Source organism: Astyanax mexicanus, chromosome 12 (genome assembly GCF_023375975.1).
Source record: "Astyanax mexicanus isolate ESR-SI-001 chromosome 12, AstMex3_surface, whole genome shotgun sequence".
NCBI lineage: Eukaryota > Metazoa > Chordata > Actinopteri > Characiformes > Acestrorhamphidae > Astyanax > Astyanax mexicanus.
In genome coordinates, this window is record NC_064419.1 from 38,913,745 (window position 1) to 38,937,770 (window position 24,026).

At 39.1% G+C, this 24,026-nt stretch overlaps 1 protein-coding gene across 2 annotated transcripts in view; it reads right to left on the minus strand.

The window, feature by feature from the left end:
- Positions 1-24,026, minus strand: part of aopep (aminopeptidase O (putative)) — a 141,549-nt gene that overhangs the window by 16,510 nt on the left and 101,013 nt on the right. For both annotated transcript variants that reach the window (XM_049485701.1, XM_049485700.1), the window contains exon 14: positions 591-707. In XM_049485701.1, the coding sequence (XP_049341658.1) occupies positions 591-707 (117 nt within the window). The remainder of the gene's footprint in view (positions 1-590; positions 708-24,026) is intronic.

Below are 24,026 nucleotides of genomic sequence, written 5' to 3' on the forward strand. Positions count from 1 at the left end.
TTTTCCTAAATCGGGAGACAAAACCAAATGTTTTCTAAACCAAAGACATAAAAGAAGAAACGTAATGTGTGAAACTATAATTTCTTAAACATATTTTCCAAGCTAAAGCCATGTCCTTATTCAGCAACTGCAAAGAACCAAATCTGAAAACAGCCAGGCTGTACTTTGGGGTTTGGAGTTTTTCATGTGAGCTGAGAAGCCCACCTGGGGTTGGGATGCACTGCAGGTGAGGCAGAGGAGTAATGTGATTAGCTTAAGTGAATGTGATTAGGATGCCACCTTTGGTTGCTCAACATCATGTTTGTGTGGGGTATAAAAGGGGAGGGTGGGAACAGCAATGAGAACAACAAGCTTTAAAGAGAAGTTTTATAAACTGACGGTTTAAAACACACATGCACAGTACAGACGGAGAGATGAGGAAGGCAATACAGTTTTAAAATATATTAACTCATCTTCATCTCACATGTGATCTGCCGTGGATTTCTGTGGTTCTGATGTGGCTTTAATTTGATGTATTAAGTGCTTGTGTTTGTAATGGAAACACTGTAAGATCAGCTCTACAGTAGACCTGGCTGTGTGTGAGACGTTACCTCTGCATCCTGGTTACGCAGGCTGTATGTTGTCTGCAGCAGACTGAGGCAGGACACACTCAGCACCTCCTCTTCCAACAGAAACTCCAACAGCAGAACCAGCTGCTCCGGACTCAACTGTAACACAGGAAATATGGGGAATTCTGTTATTCCAAAACATCCACATCTACATCTATATAGTACTGAACATGATGCTAAATTGGAAACATTTAGATTCCTATTTCTTTTCCCACACTTCATTACATAAAAAAACATACAGTATAATAAACATATTAAACATTTTTTTAATGTAACATAACTTATACGGCTGTACATTTTTTGACACACCTTTTAATCAGAAACAAATCACTGTAATTCCTTGGTGTTGTCTCCAATAAATGTTTAACCTCTTGTTAGAGACTGACTTATTAGAGAAGTGTAAATAGATCTAAGCTAAACAACATTTCAACACATTTTAGTAACATTTATTAACATACAACAAACTAAGGTATATTATTCAGTAACTACAGCCACTTTTATGCAGATTTATTCAGGCTATTGTTTAATTAAGTGTGTAATGCCACTTTTAGCCTGCAAGTGGATCAATAGCCTGTTTAGGGGTTAAAAGCTAAAATTTTCCAGGATATTTTCAATATTCCCAGGACATTTTTGTCAATTTTCTCATTTTCCAGCAGTTTATATAATTGAAATATTAGTTTCAGTCTCAGAACACGTGAAAAACCTAGAATTGCATTTGCTTACATAAATTCTAACCTAGTCTCTCTACCCGTAAACAATGTAAGATCAGTACACAGTAACTACACACATGTACACTACATGTGCAGCCTGAATGGTAATGAAAGGAAAAGAAAAAATACAAAGATTTGCCATAATTTCATACGTAATTTCCTTTTGGGCCTGCAATGCTTTAATCACAGACTTTAATGAAAACAAGCCCAAAAATGACTCGGCTTTCATAAGCCCTAAATGACATTAAAACCTAATACCATTGAGCCCTGTGGCATTATCACAAAGTTACCCAGGAGATGTTCCTATTCACTTTGAAGAGAATTAGAAAGCAGAGTGTTTGAGTGTGAGGCGGGGAGTTAGGAGAACTATTCCGCAGTCGTGATGAAATGAAAGCAGGGAGGGGAAAAAACAGGTCGCGCTTATTAAAACTAGCTGCCTGAAAAGAAGCCCCTCTGATAATCGTCTAAATAAGAGGAAAATCATATTTCCCTCTGAGCTGGAAATGCAGCGCCGGCGTAATCGCTCGCGGAGCGCAGACAGTAAATGGAGGGCAGGAGCACAGCGGGATTTAAGTGCTGGGAAAACCTGCATTAATGCCTGCATTGATCTCACAGTATGGAAATCAGGCCTAACCTGATTACTGGAGAAAGCATCTATATCTACACCAGGGATTGGGTTTCATTCCTTCTTCAGCTCCTCTACCGCTGGCCATCAGCAACCCCGGCTGCAGCCATTAGCCGACAGTGTTTACCGTGTTTTTATGATGCTGATAATGGAGGAAGATTAACGTATCGTTTACTTCCTGTCATTAACATTAACAATGCTCTATAATGTCCTTAACACACACAGTAGAGCGTTGGGGGAGGGGGGCACTTATCAGACAAGACTCTGTGTGATGGTTTTGGTGCCGTGACAGGAGGGTTGGACGGTTGTAGACGAAAACTGAGATACAAAGATCTAATGGTTCACATAAGTGGATCAGCTCTAATTGAGTTGTTGTGTAGAATCATATTCAACAAATTACCAAGCAGCTTCATCTGAGCTACATTAAGACACAGTCATCATACACACGCAGCCACGGGGTCAGTTCTTATAAGACGTCAATGTCAGCAATCTGGAAACCATGTTCTTCTGTACACAATGTTCTGTACAACACGTTCCCCGAGCTTCAGTTATTTCTGTAATACACACTCACACACAGATCAGAGACCAGTGATACATCAGCTACAGAGACAGAGACAACTTAAACAGAGACACTCACTCACTGACCTGATCTGAGCTTACAAACATATGAGACACATCAGACAGTGGGTGTGACCCACCATCAGACCACAGAGAACACCCTCATCTGACCCTATACCAGCCCAAAAGAGAGAGAGAGACCAACCAACTGACTTTTAAAGAAAGAGAGAAGGGAATAATTAAGATAAAGAGAGACATAGACTGTCCTACTGATCAAGGCAGAAGTAGTGAGAAAGAAAGCAAAAGAAAGAAAAAGAAAGGAAATTGATGGAAATGGAAGAAAAAAAGCATGGAAACAGAAAGAAATGAAAGAAAAAGATAAATTAAAAGACGAGTAAAAAAAAAGAGAAAGAGGAAAAGAACTGAAAAAACAGGGGTTGATTGAAAGAAAAAAAGAGCCAGACAGACAGTCAGTGAAAGGTAAAGAGAAAGACAGACCAAGAGAGAAAAAAAGAGAAAGATTGAGAGACAAAGACTGAGAGAGATACAGAGAGAGGGAGAGAGAGAGAGAGAGAGAGAGAGAGAGAGAGAGAGAAAACGAGACCAACCAACTGAGTTAAAAAGAAAGAAAGAAGGGGGAAATTAAGATAGAGAGAGACATGACAGACTGTCCAACAGATCAAGGCAAAAATAGTGTAAAAAGAGAGCAAAAGAAAAAGAGAAGAAAGAAAAAAGGTGATGGGGAAATGGAAGAAAGAATGATAAAAACAAAGAAATAGAAGACACAAAAAAGTGGAAAAAGAGAACGGAAGAACAAAGAAAGAGAGATTGAGATTAAGAAACAAAATAAGAAAAAGGCAGAAAGAGTTGTCTGATGTGAAAGATGATGAAGGAATAGTAAAAAGACAGAGAGAAAGAGAAAAAGCAGAAACAAGAGAAAAGAGAAAAGAAAGACAGATAGTCTGAGGTGGAGACAAAAAAAAAGAGTCAGAGAGATTGAGACAGTGAGAGGTAAAGAAAAAGACAGACCAAGAGAGAGAAAAAGAGAAAGATAGAGAGACAAAGATAGACTGAGAGAGAGAGAGAGAGATGGCAGGAAGAGTGATGTGGTGGGAGATGGGTGGTGGCAGGGCTGCTATTATTACCCCCATTATCACATCAGGATCTGAACAGCACAGCCTCCTCCTCCCTACCACACACACACACACACACACACACACACACACACACACGGCTACTCAGCCTGGGACCAGCCACTGATCTCATCCCCTCATCCCAATTCACAGCTACTTTTCTCTCTTTCGTTCTCCTTGTTCCCTCGCTCCACACAGAAGAAACACACTGCCTAACAGAACAATACACACATTCACACTCTACAAAACACAAGCCACCCAAACGCTCGTACACACTTTCACACACTTACACAGACTCCTGCCACAAATCACTCCCCGGGGTTTCTCATCTCTTCCACACCTTTACCTCCCTCTTCATCCTGTCTTCCTCCTCTTCCTCATCATCCTCTCAAAGCCCTGTTTTAGTCAGTTTTTCATCCGTTAGAAAACCCTTCCCTAAAATGGTTAGGAAATGTCGGGCTGCACCCCGCCTAAGCCAGGAAAGGCGCTATATTTGTCCACGTTACTGAAAGAGGGAACTATTTTACAGTTACGAGCTCAAAGGCCACTCCAGGTCTCACAAAAGCGCTGGCCAGACAAAAGCCTCCTACTGTGTCTTAGCACAAGTCACATAAAACCCAAATTACAGTAACCTGACCGTGAGAAACTTCATCATGCGGCCTTCCTTTGAAAAATGGGCGGTTAGGGCTCGACTTTTTCTTCCCCGAAGACTCGGAAAAGACATAATTTGGTGTAGAAAAAAAGAAAAAGGAGAAATAATGAAGTCTTTTGGCTCCTGGGCTGATAAAACTTGTGGCGTCTCCTTGGCCTTCGAGCCATCGTTAAGCACCATTCAGGGGCCCACCCATGCTCATCGGATCCGCCACCTTTGAAAGACGAGAGGAATTTGAAGTTATAAAAGGGGGTGGAGCGCAGCGGGTACTCACTCTACGCTCAATTTGCCTCTGAGAACGGCAATTGTTTCAGAGCAACCAAACCCACTCCACCTCGAGGATCCAAATCCACTAAAATGTGCCCAAATGTGACCAACAAAGGCATTGGTCCAGGACAAAACTCTCACTGGGCCTGTCACGATAACAGTTTTTTGTAAACGATATGTCGTCCCAGAAATGGTTGTGATAAAGAATATTGTTGGCATTTTAAGAAACATTAATAAACGGAACTAACATAATGATAGCTTAATATCATAACAAAGGAATTTGAACACCCTTTTAAAGGCAATTAACCTGTTTCCATTCCTGTTCATGCACCTAATTTTGAAACCAAATTTGGTTATAGTAGGTTATATGCCCCACACCATGATGTGCACCCCCCGGTCTGTCCCAGCTGGCCTGCGTTGGACCAGCATAAAGACCCTGCCTCAGCCTTCAATCAAGAGATACACTGATGATGAAGGGAAGGCTGAGGCAACACAAACCTAAGAGACACTGAAGTTAAGAAACTAGAGCTGCACTGGGCCATTATTATGTTTTTTAAAGTTTGTTTCGGGTCTTGATGGAGGGCATTTGCCTCATAAAGATATATTTTGAGTTCATTCACTCCCTGTGTCTGTGTCTCTCTGTGCTTCCACACTACCGAGTCACAATGGCCACGCCCTCAGTCGCAATATACATAAGTGCATTTTGTAGGTGTAAACACAATGGTTGATATCATGTTTATTAAAATGATTGAGGTCATGTTCATTTATTGAACGATAAGTAGATAATGTAGTTATTGTGATAGGCCTACCTCTCACACCTAGTTTGTTCATCAACCAAAAGACATCAGTGGTCCAATTAATATGAGTACACTTACTGTCTATCTTATGAAGTCAGAAATAGAAGCTCTGAATCTGTTGCTGCACAGTTTGTGTTGGTCATCCTCTAGTCTTTCATAGGTGCCCACTTGACACTGTGAACACATCAGTCCAGCAGTGATACTAAAGTGTTTAAAACCTCCAGCAGCACTGCTGTGTCTGATCCACTTGTACCAGCACAACAGCACACAATAACACATCACCAGCATTTCAGGGTCACTGCAGAGCTGAGAATAAAGACCCACCACTATTGGGCCCTGAATATTGCAGTTTTTTTAATCACAAAATGCTCCTAAATGGGCAGTGGAGTTCAATAAGATGAACAGACACTATAGAAACAAGGAGGTGGTGTTATGTTATGGATAATCTGTGCCTACTAAATACACAGGCATGATTCTGAAGATTTATAGGCTGAAAAAAAATCAAGTTATACTAAGGGTCTACTGTCTACCAAATGGTTTGTTGTTCCATAATGTGGGGTATCAAATTGCAACAGTGGGATTGTGTGATATGTATCATTATCATTTGAAGCCCAAGTACAAAAACAAGCATGGCGGGGGGTTCCAAAAGCACTTTAGCCAGTAGAATTCAGCCAGTGAGAAGGATTAAGGGGATCAATAGCAAGGTTTAAAAGACGTTTTGCTGCTTATTATAGCATAGGTCAATAGTACCTGAAGAAGGCTACTGTTAGCAGTGGATGCCACTGTGAAGAAGCTTCAGGTAGGTTTAACGGAGTGGAGCTACGTTAAAGAGAGGGCTCCTCAAACACAAACAACACATACAAACTATAATATATATAGAAAAGCTTTGATTAAACATCTACAGAATCTGATTCCACATTCTGCTAAAGTGTTGCTGAACTGACTACATCCACCTACTTCTCACTCATTCAGATGCTTCTGAATCTGTGATAAACCTGGAGTGTGTATTTAATATTAAAGAAAAGCGATGGGAATTTGAGAATATTAACAAAAAGACTGATGAATTTCCTTATCTAATAAGCTGCAGTCCTAAAAAAAATATATATATATATAAAATAAATTTAAAAAAAATTCTACAACATTAATGCAGTTCTACAATTCTGTAATCATGATTAATTCTATTTCCATTTTCACATTTTTTAAAAAATACACCGCTTTTTGCTCTGGCTTGTTGCTGTGAATGACCCTACCATTCAATTTAAAAGGCTGGTTATTTGATTTTATTCTATATTTATGGTTAATTATAGTTTCATGTGGGCCTAGGAGTTGCAAAATAGCGTTTGTACGAGTTACGTAGGCTGAAAACTCTTGCCATAGAGGAACCACTTTTGTAACAGAGGCTTGGGAGTGCCAAGAACTTTGATGTATTAGCTCTTTACAAATTTAATAGTTTATCATTCTTCACCTACTCTCAAATCTCTATTCCAAACATGGTTCTTTATGCAACCAAAAGTGGTTCAAAAAACCCTTTAAAGCAGCTTTATTTTTTTATAAGAGTGTACATGGAAAGCATCACATACTGCGTAGACTGGAACAATTCTTTAGAAAAGTCTAGAACCACAGGCAGTGTAATGAACACACATTTAATTCACTAAAAACAAAGCGGTTCTTTATTTTTGCCTCTATTTTCCAGAGCGTAGAGTAAGACAGCTGTGGAGCAGGCAGGGTAATATTTCAGGAAAGTTCAGAATGTTGGTTTCGGGCAAACTTCAACTGTAGACTTTAAAACCTTCCCAAAAAAAAACAAAACAAAAAAAAACACCCACTCCATCCTCCATACATTTGGCCTGTAGTGTATACTGGGCATCCCTGACAAAACCCCAGATGAAATCCATGCTGAACTACTCTAAACTCTCAAATACAGTCCGCTCAGTCCACATGCTGCAAAAAGAAATGACTTAATCCATCAAACAAACCCCAAGCCCCACAAAACACACACCCTTACCACGCTGGCTTCCTTAAAATGCACGGCCATTCCAAAGTCTCCGAAACCGGCCTGGGAACACACGTGCAGCCGCGCCGGGCCAAGCCAGTGTTTGCTTTTCCGCTGACTTTTTCATTCCTCCCCACATGAAAGAGCCTGTTCATGCCGTGTCCATTAAAGCCATGGAAAAGTTAGCGGCACGCAAATAAACATCCAGAGGAGCTTAATGAAAAATTATGGACCTTCTTTTTTTTTTTGACTTGCTTCAATAAAGGCTTCCTATAGCAATATCTCACTCTGACCGACTACCACGTGAGGATCTACTGTACGGCTCGCCATACAATGAGCGTGATTATCAGCCTGGGCGCAGTTTGAAGGGACCTCCCGAGTCAAACAGGGCCTCAGAATGGAGCGATAGGAGGTGTTGGCAATTCAGGCTGTGTCTGATTACACCCCTGTGAAAAGAAGCAGGGTGACTCATAGGTGCTGAGCTTATGTTTCTGCTTGTGGAAAGTGAAAGAGAATGACACACACACACACACACACTCCAGCACACACACTTACACACAGGCTTAAACGCATGGAGCCACACCCTGCCACCGCCGCTGCTCAGCCACATGCCTCAAGCGCAGCATCACCAGGCTTCAATTAGAACCCACCCGAGGCCAAAGCCTTACAGCAACAAAGAGCACTTACTGGATCAGTCAAACATATTGTGCTCTAATCCCTTCAGAGAAATGTGTCATATCGCTTCACTTCAACACACTCGCACTAATGAAGCCCAACATGCTACAGTGCCCTCCAAGAGTCGCTGACACTTCTGCTCTTCCCACGACTCCACCCTGTAATGAGTCATCTTCAGAAAGAAGAATCTCTCTCACCTCACCCACCAGAACACACACACACTCATGAACAAAGAACACAGTGTTTTAAGAGTTTTACACATTAGCGCCTCGGTTTTAAAAAGCTAAATATATTTACAGTAGTGTGCAAAAGTTTTAAGCAAATTACACTAATCCATTTATTTCAGCAATATGAGTGTTTTGTACAGATGCAAATAAACATACATACAGTAAAATGTAACAAGGAATTCTCATTTCTAAATAAGTATGTTATATCCTGTGAGCCAAGCTGAAGAACAAAGTGTAGTCCCAGATTTCTCCTGGATGCTCCTCAGCCAGCATGTGTATATTATGTTCAGTTCCGTCAGCAGCTCACCTGATTTACCACATTTACCAATTTACCAAACCAGGTGTCGATTAATATGATGAGAACTAGAAATAACTCTATTAAACTCAGATGAGGAGAGATTGGGAGATGTTTTAAGAAAAACAGGGCTGTAAAAGCTGCACTGCTTTTTGTAAAATTGCTGTTTGTATTTTTTGTAATGCTAATTTAGTGTTTTACTGAGCTAATAAACACCTACTGCGCAGATAAGAAGCTTTTTCTTTACTGAAATTCCCACAAGTGCCTAAAACATTTGCACATTACTGTATATATATTTAAAAAATTATAATATCAGGCATTTAGCTAGTTCGAACAAAGTGCTAGTATGATATGTTCACATATACTGACATGCCAAAATTAACTGGACAGGAATTACTTCAGCATCTATTCCATGACTTTTGCCATGTTTAATATAATTTAAAGAACACTGCATTGACCACACATGTAGGATATGTACAGTATGTGGGGCCTCCAGCACTGATCATGCAGATCATGTGATCACTGCCACATCATCATTTGTCGGTACGCACGGACAATTCTAGCCAGACATCGCCGGTCATGATCATTACCACCCACTGCACTGTCCACTATGGGTGCTAATGCCTTGTCTGTCTATGACATATTCCCAGTAAATATGTAGAAATGACCTGCATATTGAGGAATGTTAAAGGCCCTTCTCCTCACTAATTTACACCACCTTGCCATGAGCATGTAGACTGTACAAATTAAATTAAAGAAAATTACTCAGAATCACCTACTTTTTCTAAATACTGAAATATTCAGGAACTTGAAAATAAAGACGCTGCTGGAATTTCACATTCAATAGCTTCTACTTTCTACTATTTTTCTATCTAACTTCTCTTTTTTTCTTCTTCTTAACATGTGTGGCATGTCAAATTTAAGTTTTTAATGCATCTTATATATTTTGTATATATCTATATTTCTAGGAAATGGTTTTCCCAGACAGAGATTAAGTCTATTTCTAAACTATACAGCACTGTGAATGCAGTCTCCACTGAAAGAGATACACAGTCTACAGGACTACACCTAACCCCCGTCTAAGAAAGCAAAACCTAGACGTTCCTTTTATCTCAGAAAGCACTTTCTAAACACTGAGGAACCTCTTTTATCTTCCAACACTCAAGAAAACCTGCACGGAATCCAGGTCTCTCAGACATGCTCTGGAGTAAAGTCTTTATCGAGGCTGTATTAAGGCTGGTATTGTGTGGGGGAGTGTGTCATCCTTCATCAAGTGTAGAGTTTTTGAACGGCTGACTGAAAATGACAAACAAGGGGAATTCTTCTCATGTAGTACATGTCTGGAACAATAGTCTTCTGGCACGCGGGTGTAGGTTTAGTCAAAATGAGTGACAGTCTCAAGCACAATAACACAGGAAATCAATGACATGCTCAGGCATACACAGGAAAACACGACCAAGACGACTAAGCTCATATTTTCCACCTTTCTGTCCCTCTACGCTCTACCTACAAAATAACGTACGTGTGTTTGTGAGTTTCTATAAGCTGTTAAAGGCTTCCAAGGCCATATATATAGCTCTGGAAAAAAAAATAACAGACCACTTAAAAATGATGAGTTTCTTCAATTTTACAAAATTGAAAATGTCTGGAATATAATCAAGAGGAAGATGAATGATCACAAGCCATCAAGCCAAACGGAACTGCTTAAACTTTTGCATCAGGAGTGGCATAAAGTTATCCAAAAGCAGTGTGTAAGACTGGTGGAGGAAAACGTGCCAAGATGCAGGAAAACTGTGATTAAAAACCAGGGATATTCCACCAAATATTGATTTCTGAAGTCGTAAAACTTTGTGAATATGAACTTGTTTTCTTTGCATTATTTGAGGCCTTTTTGTTGTTTCAGCCATTTCTCATTTTCTGCCAATAAATGCTTTAAATGACTAATTTTATTTGAAATGTGGGAGCTGTATGAACATGTTAACCCTCTTTCTCCTTTATTCTGAGATTGGCATTATTATGTTGGCTTAATGCAACAATTTCACAATGCAAAATTATACAAAAAATGCTGTTTGAAAAACAGTCAACGTCAATGTTGAATAGAGTTAGGACAGTTCACTTAATTTACTTAACAAGCACATTGTTTGTACTCAGTTAAGTGTGTTTTTTAAGTGTAAAGAATTTAAGTTATTAAAACATGTAGGTTTTAAGGCAATTGGTGTACTTAAAGCATTTTATTTTACTTTAGGTTAGGTTTTATAGCGTAGTAGTATAAATATATAATAAATAATATATATAATATATATAATAACTAATCCCACAAATATGTTTCTATGAAGTCTACCAATATAAATCTGCTAAACTACCTGATGGACATATTTATCTTGATTGATTTGAACAAAAACAGGCTGTGGTGTGGTTGTAACTGGTCTGCACGGTTTACTGTAGATAAAGACAAATTTAGACAAAGCTCTTTTTTTCTGGCAGCCTGTCCTTCGGCTTGACGTGTGTGTTCCGGCCCGGCTCTCAGGCCTGTCATGGGATCCGCCACTGCGTCACGTCGTAGCTCACACCAGCGTAAAACGCTGCCTGTCCAAGAGCAGCCGCACAACTCGACTCACTCTCGCTCCCCACGGGGACGCCGGCATCCTGCCTTTGTTCCTACATTTCCATGGCAATGTCACAAAACGCCAAATTAGAAACTTGAGATTGCGTGCGTTTGGTGTGTGCCAGAGGGTGCGATCTGTGCTGAAACCGCTGCACTTGGGAACACCATGAGGACTTCGGGGACTGCCAAGGAGACGGCACGGAAAACTCTCTCTTTCCATTAATACTCATCCCACTGTATCACTTACAGCTGGAATACAAACACAACTCCCGAGCACGCTCGTCCACTCCAACTGCAAAGTCAGAACATTTCAACTTTTGTCATCAGTCACGAAGAATTGGTGGAAGGTCTCACATAAGGGTGAACATGACTCACTTCCTAATAAGCTGGCTGAATTATTTGTAGCTGTTCTCAGTTCCTAACACACAAGTGCACTGACAAACAGAAAATGGGGCCAAGCACTGATTGTAAAAACACAGATTAAAGACGGGGCCAAGTCAGGAGCCGTCTGGCGTCCCGATGTGAAACTTTCACAGATGTTTTTTGTGATTTCTTCAGCCTTTTAAGTCGCCTGTTTGTTTGCAATTCTGGACAGTCCTAGACAGATACTGCCAGACACCATCATTACCACCCAATGCACTCTCCACTGTGGATTGTAATACTTTCTTTGATGTATTACAGCATATTGAACAATGTAAAATGCTCTGACATTTAACTTCAGAAATGGAACGTTCCATCCAATGTTAGCAACCACTATTAAGCATGACTCAAAGTGTAGCTCGATAATCTATACAGTGTTTCCATCAGTTGTGTAAAAAATTATCAATACATTGCAGTATCGCAATATTTTGGTTTGAAATATTGTATAGTTTTTTCAATAAATGTTTTACATCCAAAGATCCCACTGTTCTGATTTGACAAAATTGTAATATATCATTTTGCTTAAATGTTACTTTAACGATCTCAATATATTGCACTGTATTAAATCCTAACCCCTGTATCCTCATACATTTTCTTGCCAATACACAGGCCTACTTGCCATGAGCATGCTGGCCTGCGTTTATCCTCAATTACTTATACAGATAACACCACACAACAGGTGTTTTTCCAAGCCATCCCCTAAGATACACTGCAACTGTAAAAAAGAAAACCTGAGTTTGAGATCAAATCAAATCACTCTGATCACACTAATCACTTTAAATGACTACTGTATTTAAATATTTTGTATGTTTTCATAACTTCATAACTTCTGCACAGTACAGTATAACCTGTACAGTCCCTTTCATAATGCAGGTAAATGAATGGGACCTTTATGTCCATACGGTACAAGAAATTTCTTTTTTTGTCCATTTGAAGTGTCACATTTATTTAAGAAAAAGAAAACCCAATTTATAGCAACAAGCAATTAATTCACACCTTTAACTGTATCACACAAAGTTTGTTCCTCTACAGACTTCATCAGTTTCTGGTGTTTTGAATCGGTATTTCTTTTTTCTGTCCTTGTTAGATCCTCATTTGTTTGAGCTGGTCTCACATTTGAGTATTGGCAAACAATTGTGAGTCTTGTTTGCAAAAGGACAGTTCAAAAAAAGTATCCTGTTCAGATATAGACTCTGACATTCTGCTTGATTGCAAGGTTATGGAGAAAGGGCATCCAATTATCTTGTGGAAATCCGGGCCCGCTTGGCGTACACAGCCACTGATGGCAGAGTACGTGATAATGCTTTAATGACGATACAAGTCTACACCTTAAAGCATGGAAAGGGCAGCAGATGATGGTTTGAAAATCCATTATTCTGTGAGACACAACCCCGGTCAGGCTGCTTTGCATATTATTGTGGGATTGGACTGGTTTTGGGCTTTAAAACACACAGATTTCTGGATATTTAGCAGAGACTTTCAAGAAACACATTATGTTTACATGTTTGGACTGTGGCACCTTATATAGGTCAGCAGAAGCCATTGAACCTTCAGAAGCCTCTAAAAAAAAAAAAAAGGTGTCTCTTGGAGTAAATGTAGCTCAGACTGCAGCTCAAGCAGGTGGCTGTCCTTTTTCCCTTGTTTTCTTTCTCCTTTTTTCAGCCGCTGATGGATTCACTCCTATTAGCCTTGGTGTCTCTCAGTTGGAGCACTGTCTTTTTTAGTTCTCCTCAGCAAGTGCAGGCTAATGTTTTGAAATCGGACGGATCTGTTTCACTAAGTGACGTCTCATCGACGTGCTGTCTGGTAGGGCCAGGCTGATTATGGGCCTGTATGGATCAGTACCCACCTCCTGCCTTTGAAACAGGCTGAACTCAGGGTGACCAGGGCAAAACTGTACAAGAACAGACTCTGACTCTCATTTTAACCATTGATTTCTCATGTTTTACCTGGTAAAACCTTTTAAAACAGAAAGCAGTAAAATATCAGCAAATGTCTAACCTGTAGACTGGCTCTCATAACATCCAGTTGAGGATGTTTTAATCAAACCTGTCAGGACTCCTTAGAACATACAGCCTGCTAGTGTTGCTGATGTAAAGGCCAATCCCACCCACATTTGATCTATAATTCAATAACTTCCCACGTGTTCTTGTGGTGCACACAGAGAAGCTGGAGTATCAGCAACACTAGACTGAAAATGAAAAGGCTACTAGGCTCCACCTGAAACCATTGAGCAAACGAAGCTGCCGAGCTCATTGGCTGTTTGATGTCGTGCAGCGTACGCCGTAGCCATATTGGGTTGCCTGCCACACCATAATTCTCCAGAGGATCGTCTCTTTTGGGAGCCGGCTTTTGACTCCTTTGGAGGTCTGCCCCCGAGGGGAGAGCTTACTGGTGGGAAAAAAGATCCAACGGAGAGAAAAATGAAGGGAGGCAGGAGAAGGGGAGGGAGGGCTGGAGGGAGAGAAATCAGTGTAACCCAAGTACCCCAGCCAGGGCTTTATGCGCAGGGTCTGCTCGTGTTTTTACGAGCCTGTGGTTAGCCCAAATAAAACTCAGTGAAGCGGGAGAATCTCTGCAGAAAATCACGCTTGCCCCTTTTAATAATGTCACCCTGACTTTGTCTCTTTAGCAAGGAGAAAGGGGAGACGACGGTCATGCATTCTACCACGTAGGACCTCCACCAAGAGAAAGGGAGATGGGTAGAAATGAAGGATGGGCTTCTGAAAAGGAGAGGGCTTCGTTTCCAGGGTTTTGGGACAAAGTCTGCCTGTAGATAAAAGGCACCTCTTCAAAAGCCATCTGCGAAAGTTTCACATCGGGGTGCCAGACGGGCTCCTGACTTGGCCTGTTCGTTTAACTGTTTTTATCACATTTGTACATGAGTCTGTTTAAAAAAAAGAACTAGAGTTGGAACAGAGTGTATCAGAGCAACGCAACGTAAAACCTAATAAAACTATGTTAAAACTATCTAAAACTGATTAAAATGAAAAACATTTTTTTTCTAAACTCAAATAATATAAAGACAACAAGTTCATATAAATACTGTTTTAAGAGATCAGAAACCAATATTTGGTGGAATAACCCTGGTTTCTAATCAAAGTTTTCATGCATCTTGACATGTTCTCCTCCACCAGTCTTACACACTGCTTGGTTTGATGGCTTGTGATCATCCATTTTCCTCTTTATTATATTCCAGAGTTCCAAACTCATCATTTTTAAGTGGTCTCTAATAACTGTTATTGGCAGAGCTAATGCCCACCTCAATGACTTTCTACCTAATCATCTTCCAGAATGTAATTTCTGATCTGCAGATTCATAAATCCAGCAATAAGGAAAAATCTAAAAATGTATTCTCAATTCTAATTCTAGCTTCTGCATGTTGATTTTAACTTTGATCTGTTGTCAGTTTATTTTCAATCATCTTAAGTTTCTACTCTATAACTACTGCTTTTATTTAACTATTAAATTTTATAATTTGCCTATTTAACACCTATTTTATTATATTAGCGTAGTAGTGTTGTGTAATGGTTCAATGTTCCATGGTCAAAAGAAACATACTGCAAACTATAAAGAGAGCTCAAAAGTTCATAAAATTATTCATGCTGTGTGATGATGTGGCCCTATCCTTAGCTTAAGTGTGATGTTCCAAGGGCTTTAAGGACCCAAATCCCCTCCAAAAGCCCTTCTCTCAGCCAGCAGAGCTAAAAGCAGGTTGAGCCGCTGCAATCAAGAGGCTGAACAAGTGTAATGTCCAGCAGCTGAGATAACACACCGCTGATACACAAGAGCTAGTGACAGCGTACACATGCCAACTCTATTAAACGTACCTCTGACTGCCCTGTGCACTAACTTCATCATGACCTTGAACTGTGATGATAAAGCTGAATCATATGGTGAATTACTAAAAAAGCCATAACTAATCAAAAATACAGCAGCAATGAATCTAACATATACTAATCTAAAACATAACCATCCCAACCATTCCCAGTTTCGTGAGCTGGGAACAAAAACTGCAGTCGGCATTCCCAACAGTAAGCTTTTACAGATGCTTTTGCTCTACAGTATAAATAAAGATGTGACCGCAGAAAATGGTGTGTGACCCACTATTTAGTCTAAACGATGGTATATATATATAAAAAAAAAAAAAAAAAAAAAAAAAAAGACAAACAGCTTTTTAAAAAATATGCTGCAATCTTTTTAGTTAAAAGTTCATTGTTCTTTAAAACTGTGGCATAATTGCATCATTGCTATTGCATTATCTACATTATTTCAGTTGCATAAATGACAACTATATTCTTTCACGAACAATATGTGGTCCAAATGGGAACTTTTATTTATTTTTATATTTTTTTATCAGCAAATAACATTTTAGAATAGTTAAGGTTATGTCACATGACTACAGGACTTTGATCCAAAACAAGACCAATCAACTCATGGTGGAACGTATAAAGCAGGCCAACATTAAGATTTAGGAAAGGCCTTTTCAACCAATCTTTAACCTGATGTTCCTTTTACTGGCTTCCAGTAGAAGCCCAATTATGAAACACTTGTTCAGCTCGACTTGACCCTCCATCTCTCAGAATGTATGGAAGGCAAGCATCCGGTTATTCTCTGGCAGCAAGGTACAAAGCAATAATACATATTATGTGTATATATATATATATATATATATATATATATATATATATATATATATATATATATATATATATAGCTTCTATTGCACTTGACCTGTTTTTTTTACCATATGATTTTGAACAGTTTGGTAGTCTCTAATTTTATGTTTATTTTTTTCCACTCAATTGAGTGATTTAGCTTTTCATAGGAGAAAAAAAAATAAGAATTTACTGAATAGTCCAAAATACTGTAGCCTTATATAATGTGGTGAATTTGGTTTAAAAAAAAGTATTTTGTTGCATATTTGATTAAAACTAGATAAAATCCATCACGCCCAGGCATTTTACCACTTACTTGAGTTAATTTTTATAGAAAAAAGTTTGATGAATGGTCTATTACCGTATTTTTCGTACTACAATGCCCACTTAAAATCCTTTAAAAATCCTTTTCCCCCAAAAATCGACAGTGCACCCTATACTCCGGAGCGTCTTATGTATGAATTCTACATCATTATAAGGGTGAGTTTCCAGTGAAGTTTCTCCAGCACTAAGCCTCTAACCGCAACAGTAAGGGTTCCTCAGTCTAGCGCTATTTCGCCCTGCTAGTGCTGCGATTAGCCGCTAATGCTAATGCTGCTGCTAATCTTCCCTGAAAACTTACCCTAAAATATTGGAATTCTAAGCTTGTATTCTATTGTAAATAAACGTTTTTCAGAAGAGAAATCTGTGTAAATTATCATCCAGCGCTCGTTTGCCTTTGAAAGAAAGTCTTTTTTTTTTTTTTAGAATTACAGTTTTGTTTACTTAGGCGCTTCCCACAGCTTCTCCATTAGAAAAGAAACATGATGACACCCTTCCTCACTTCGATGTAGACTTTATTACTAGTGTCGCTTAATGTGCCATATGATCTGGTGAAATTTATGTATGAAAAAAGAACAGAAAGCAGATGTTTATTAATAGTGCTCCTAAAAATCTGATGCGCCGTATAGTCCGAAAAATATGTATTTATACACTACAGTACAGCAGTATAGCAGTATTATATAGTATTAATATAGTACTATTTACAATAGCTTTGGATTTTGTAAAATGAATCACTAAGGACTTTTGTAAATTGCTTTGAAATAGAGCTCTAAATACAGGGTTCCTGCACCTGCATTTTAAAAGTCAAATTTAATGCTTTTTAAGGCCTTTTTTTAAGATCCAAAAATTTAGTAATAGTTCTTTTAGTTCTCTCCCTGGTAACATTAGCTATCTTTCTTTGCTAATGTTAGCTAGCTCTTCTTTAATCTTAGTTCTCTCTCCAGATTAGATGTTTACAATAGGCCACTGTGTTTTTCCACCTGCAGTAAAAGCACCATCTGAAAATGTTATTTCTACGGAAAAGTACAGTCAATTTAATACAATTTCAGACCTAAATTACTTTTTAAGGACCTGGAGGAAACCTGAAAAACTATAACTGTAAATGTAAATATCTAACAAAAATTTTGCCAGAAGCTTGTTGTTAAAAAAGCAAAAGCATCTGGTCAAGGAACAACCTGTTTAAAAGCTTGTGCACCAAATTCTTGGTTTGTTTCTATTGAACATGTGCACTGTTCACTTATTCTGCTGCAGAAAAAGAAAAAAAAAAAAAAAGCTCAAAACTGCCATGACATTTACGTCCTTGATGAGTGTACGTAAACTTCCGACCACAACTGTATCCAATCTGCCCATATGTAGAAGCGAATCATGCTGGCAACATGCAGGAAATGGAGTGACAGTCATTAACGGTCTCGCATCGCACGTGTACACCGGACAGAGGAAGTTTAATTAATTTCTGTCAATCAACAGCCTCGCCACGGACCACAGCCTCAGAGTGTGGCCCTCAAAGACAGCTTTTCTTCTCTGGAGGAGAGAGAAAGAGAGAGAGGGTGAGAGAAACATCCCTCTTAACACACAGTTACACAGACACATAAAGGCCAGTTTTTCACAGGAGGAACAAAAGGGCCACTTGTGTGCGTAATAGCACTAAAGCAAGAAGTGAAGGCTAGGTGACAAAAACAAACAGCCCTGGAGCGAGAAAGGCAAGGCTGCATACAGTAAGAGTCAATCATATCACTGCTTGGAATAGTGGTCTTTATGATACTGAGTTCATAAGCCCCTTTCACACAGGCACTTTTTTTAATTTACCAGGGATTTAACAGTAATTAAGCTGGAAAATATCAAGTGTAAACGCAAGGCAAAATTAAACCAACAACAATCAAGTTATAAGACCTGGAGTTATATTTGGGAAATTACCAGGATGGTTTAGGTGTAAACAGAAGCATATATACATGCACTGCAGTAATGTCTAGACAACAGCTAGCAATGTGAGTAAAGTTTGAAGTTAAGTTTTGTGAGTGAAACATTATGATAATGCTTTCTGAGCACAAATCACACTAATATAGTAACAGCCTTTTACAAATGAAAAAAGTGTTCACTTTGTTGTCTCTGGAAAAAAAATTAAGAGACTTCAGCTTCTGAATCAGTTTCTCTGATGTTGCTATGTATAGGTATATGTTTGAATAAAATGAACATTATTGTTTTATTCTATAAAATACAGACAACATTTCTATCAAATACCAAATATTTTAATACATTTAGAGCTTTTATTTGCAGAAAATTAGAAATGTCTGAATTAACAAAAAAGATGCACAGCTTTCAGACGTCAAATAATGCAAAGAAGACAACAAGTTCATATTCATAAAGTTTTAAGAGTTCAGTAATCAATATTTGGTGGAATAACCCTGGTTTTAATCACAGTTTTCATGTATCTTTGGCATGTTCTCCTGCACCAGTCTTACACACTGCTTTTGGATAACGTTATGCCACTCCTGGTGCAAACATTCAAGCAGTTTAGCTTGGTTTGATGACTTGTGATCATCCATCTTCCTATTTTTTATATTCCATATTTAAGTTTTCAATTTGGTCAAATCAAAGAAACTACTGTCTCTTATTTTTGTCTTTTATTTTGGGACACAATACTGATCCCATGTAGTAGCACTGCAACAGTATTTTGTCTACATCTTGTATCCCTGGCATCCAACAACAGGACCACCTCTTTCACCCATGTTCAAAGCAATAAACCTGTACCGTACCATCGCAGGTGCTCACAACACACAGACCCACACAAACAATGATTGACTGGTAAACAAGGCAGCGAGGGAAGTGTGGCGAAGATCAAAGCTATAGATCTACTTCCTGCGAGGGACACCTGTTGAAAGCAGCTTTGATAATACCTGCTTAAAAGAGCATCAAAAGAGCGTGTGTGTGACATGTGTATCGTCTCAGAGACAATAGCGAAGTGGAGGCGAAAGCGTGAAACAGAGATGCGCAGTCAGACAGTACAAGCCGAGCCAGCACACACACAAACACACACACACGGCGGTCCAGGGCCAGAACAGAGCTCCGGATGTCACCGCCGCCACGCTTATTTACAGATAGCTTTTCAAGATGGTCTCCTGCTTTACGAGACATGCTGGGGAAGAAGCCTCCGGGCCGATCATGCACGGGTTCATGTTAAGTTAGAGTTTATCAAAGCATGAAATCTGATCAAAGCCAGCAGTCAGACGTAATATTAAAGTGTGATGAAGATTCTATTTCATTGTTAGAATACTGGGATCATGGGTACATTGTTCTGTCCCATTTAGATCTGAGCAATTTCCACAGGTGGCAATGAGGTAGATACAGCTCTGGAAAAAAAAAATGAAGAGATCACTCCAGTTTCTGAATCATTTTTTTCTTATTTTGCTATTTATAGGTATATGTTTGAGTAAAATGAACATCGTTGTTTTATTCTATAAACTACAGACAACATTTCTCTCAAATTCCAAATAAAAATATTGACATTTAGAGCTTTTATTTGCAAAAAAAGAGAAATGGCTGAAATAACTAAAAAGGTGCAGAGCTTTCAGACCTTAAATAATGGAAAGAAAGCAAGTTCATATTCATATTCAAGTTTTAAGTTTTCAGAAATCAATATTTGGTGGAATAATCCTGGTTTTAATCACAGTTTTCTTCATGCATCTTGGCATGTTTTCCTTCACTAGTCTTACACACTGCTTTTGTATAACTTTATGTCACTCCTGGTGCAAACATTCAAGCAGTTTAGTTTGGTTTGATGGCTTGTGATCATCCATCTTCCTCTTGATGATATTCCAGAGGTTTTCAATTAGGCAAAATCAAAGAAACTCTTCAAGATATGCACCTGTAGGCTGTATATACAGCAATAAAGCAGTTTGTTAAGTATTTATAAAGTGTTCCCTCATGGAACGACGTGGAAAAACCCACATCTGTATGTGTATTTTTAAGTTGTGAGGTGTTATCTTGTGCATGAGACTAAACGTGGCCATCCTACTCAATTTGTCAAAGGTGCTTAGATCTTCTTGTGTATCCATTTTCTTGCTTTTTTTCTATTTCTAATTTTTTCACATTTTCTCCCTAATTTTACACGGCCAATTACCCAACCCACTCATTAGAACTCCCCCTATCACTAGTGATGCCCCAACACCAGGAGGGTGAAGACTGGTGTCCGATACATGCCTGCTCCGATACATGTGAAGTCATTTCTAAGAAGCATCACAGCGCACTCAGAGGAAAGCGCAGCAACTCTGTTTCAATACAGCAGCTTTGGAGAGAGCAAGGCCAAATGTGCTCCCTCAGGGGTCTGGTAGCTGATGGCAAGGTACATGAACAGGATTCGAACTGGTGATCTCCACTGCCTAACATATCTACCCTAAAACAGTTATAGTTATTGATATTCAATTCACCTGCCAGTGACTTTATTACTATGGCTGATTATGTGTTTATGTGTAATTGTATGTCTATAAAACTATTACTCAGAAAAGTACAGAATGACATTTTTTAATCATCCTTCCCTTAGACCTGTTTTTTTTTTACACAGTTAGAAAATGTGGAAAGGTTTCCACCAGATCAAATTTCTTTCAGTCCAAGTCAGGGTTCAGTGGTGAGACAGGAGTATGGTCCAAATAAACACGTCAAAATAAACCCTGGAACGGAGGGAGAGATAGCATCGGGCTGAGCTAAAAGCCTGCAGTGGTCTGGTGGGCCTGCAGGGCGGAGAGGAGCCGTCACCTGGCTAAGCTCTGGCGTGATGTGTTATGAAAATGAGAGACATGCTGCAGATGGGCCGCCCGCTGAGACCGCCCTCCCGCCCGGCCCCCGCCCGCTCCTGCCTCCACCTCCGCAATGCTGAACCCGGATTAGGCCCCAGAGTTGACAGAGGTATTCGGGATGGACTAAGCCCAGATATATCTCTCTCTCTGTCTTCTTGTGCTTCTTTCTCTCTCTCTTCTTCTCTCTCTCTTCCTGTCTTCCGCCGTCATGCATGGCTGAACCCCCGGCCCAAAACAACACCACAAAGTAAGCAGAGAGAAAAAGTGTGAACTCTCACAAACACCGGGCGGCCAAGCAAGACCTTCACTCACTCCAACCCACACGCTCTATAAACCCAAGGACACACAATCGATATGTGGGTAAACAGGGAGGAGGATACAGACTGTTGTTTCTTCCTTAAAGGGTCCTTAAAATTCCTTACCGTATTTTTCGGACTATAAGGCGCACCGTATTATAAGACGCACTATCAAAGAACGCCTATTTTCTGCTATTTTTCCATACATAGGGCGCATCGCATTATAAGGCGCGTTAAGTGACACTAGAAAGGGTGCCTATATCAAAGTGAACAGGGGTGGCGCCATGTTTCCCTTCCCCCACCGGGGGTGGTCGCTTGCCGGTGGAGCGTCTCAGTATACAAAATATAGCTCTTTCAAAGTCAAACGAGTGCTGGATATTAATCTACACAGATTCCTCTCCTGAAAACTGTTTATTTGGGTGAGTAACGTGCTTCAGTTTATTTACAGTAAGCTTAGATTTCCAGATGTCCACTAAGGCTTGCTGCACCAGCGTTAGCATAGCTATCCGCTAGCACGCTAGCTAGTCACCTAAACTAGTAAAGTTAACCCAAACTTAAACGACAGCGTTACACTGAGTAATCCTGCGTGTTCTGGTAAGACAGTGAGATATTAGCTAGCGATTCGTCCCCCGTAGCTTGTTTTAACACGGTAAACAAGCAGATTACAGGCTGATAAAACTCACCTCTGAGAGAGTTAGCGCTTAGCATCTAGCTAATGCTAGCCAGGCAAAGCAGCACAGACTTACAGGCCGATAACTCACCTCTGAACGGTGAACGCTTAGCGATTAGCATCTAACTCTAATAATACTGCTCCAGCAGTATTAAAAGTGCTAAATTTAGAAAATACTGATCTCTGAACAGTGAAAAAGCTAGCTAGCTAAGCGGTTAGCATCTAGCTAATGCTATTTATTGCTGCTCCAGCCTCGGAGCGGCACGGCTCTGCACGGAGTGTGTGTTTACTGCTCCTTACACCTGATGGGTAAAATTTAGATAATACTGATCTCTGAACAGTGAATAAGCTAGCTAATGCTATTTGCTGCTCCAGCCTCGGAGCTGCACGGCTCTGGACTCTGTATAGCACTGAAACTCTGTATAACGCTGCACGGAGTGTGTGTTTACTGCTCCTTACAACCTGACGAGTAAAATTTAGATAATACTGATCTCAGTGAATAAGCTAGCTAGCTTAGCGGTTAGCATCTAGCTAATGCTATTGCTGCTCAGCCTCGGAGCTGCACGGCTCTGGACTCTGTATAGCACTGAAACTCTCTATAACGCTGCACGGAGTGTGTGTTTACTGCTCCTTACAACCTGACGAGTAAAATCCATACAAAAGGCGCACCGTATTATAAGACGCACTGTCAATTTTTGTGAAAATTAAAAGTTTTTAAGTGCGCCTTATAGTCAGAAAAATACGGTACTTAAAAAAATGTGATGTTATGAACAGTAGTTTAGAAAAAATGTATTTTGATCATGAAATGTTCCCTCAGGGGATGATTTGGAAACGGCCATATCTTTATAAGTTAAGATTTCTCAAACAGGTGGGCAATATGATATATTATAGTATTGTGTGTATTGTTTTTTTGCCATAACAACAATATGCTTTTTTTATAAAGAATATTGAGGATATCATCAATGCTTAATTAATTAATAACCAGTTTTTAAGAATCTGCCACTGTTGATGCATTTTCAATCAATCAATCAATCAATCAATCAATCAATCAATCAATCAATCCTTTTTTCCACCTGGTAATACATTGAGGGTAACTGACAAAAATAAAAGGACTGAAAATAAGTTTTAATTATAAAAACAAACAAACAATATAAGATTTAATTAAGAAAAAATAAAATAATTCAGAATAAAAGGATAGGCTAAAATGTAATGCAATAAAACAAACACTAAAATATCACCACACTTTTGAAAAAGTAAATAGATAAAATAGATAATAATAGGTTTTTAAAAATTATGAAATAAAAAGGTAAAAGGCCAAAAGTAAAACTAGTAATAAAACAAATAAAAGGATAAAAAAAAATTATAAATAAAATAAAATGGCTAAAAGGTAAAACATAAAATTAGATAAATGAAAAGATAAATAAAAATAAATAAAAAGGTAAAAGCATTGTGCATCTTAAAAAAAGTCTTTAAATATTGTGATATAATAGTTTACCACATCCCCCAGCTCTATGCAAATGGCAAGGATATATAAATAATTAGAGTTAAAGACAGGCCTGATAGTAGTTGCCAGATAGATTGTACATTCCATTTCTGAACCTGTTTATCAGGAATACTCAAAGTAGGAAGAAGGAATTTCCACCCCCAGTGGACAGAACACTGAGTTATGAGAAATAATCAGCATGCTTTTATATCATGGTTATGTCAATATTATGTAGTCAGACTT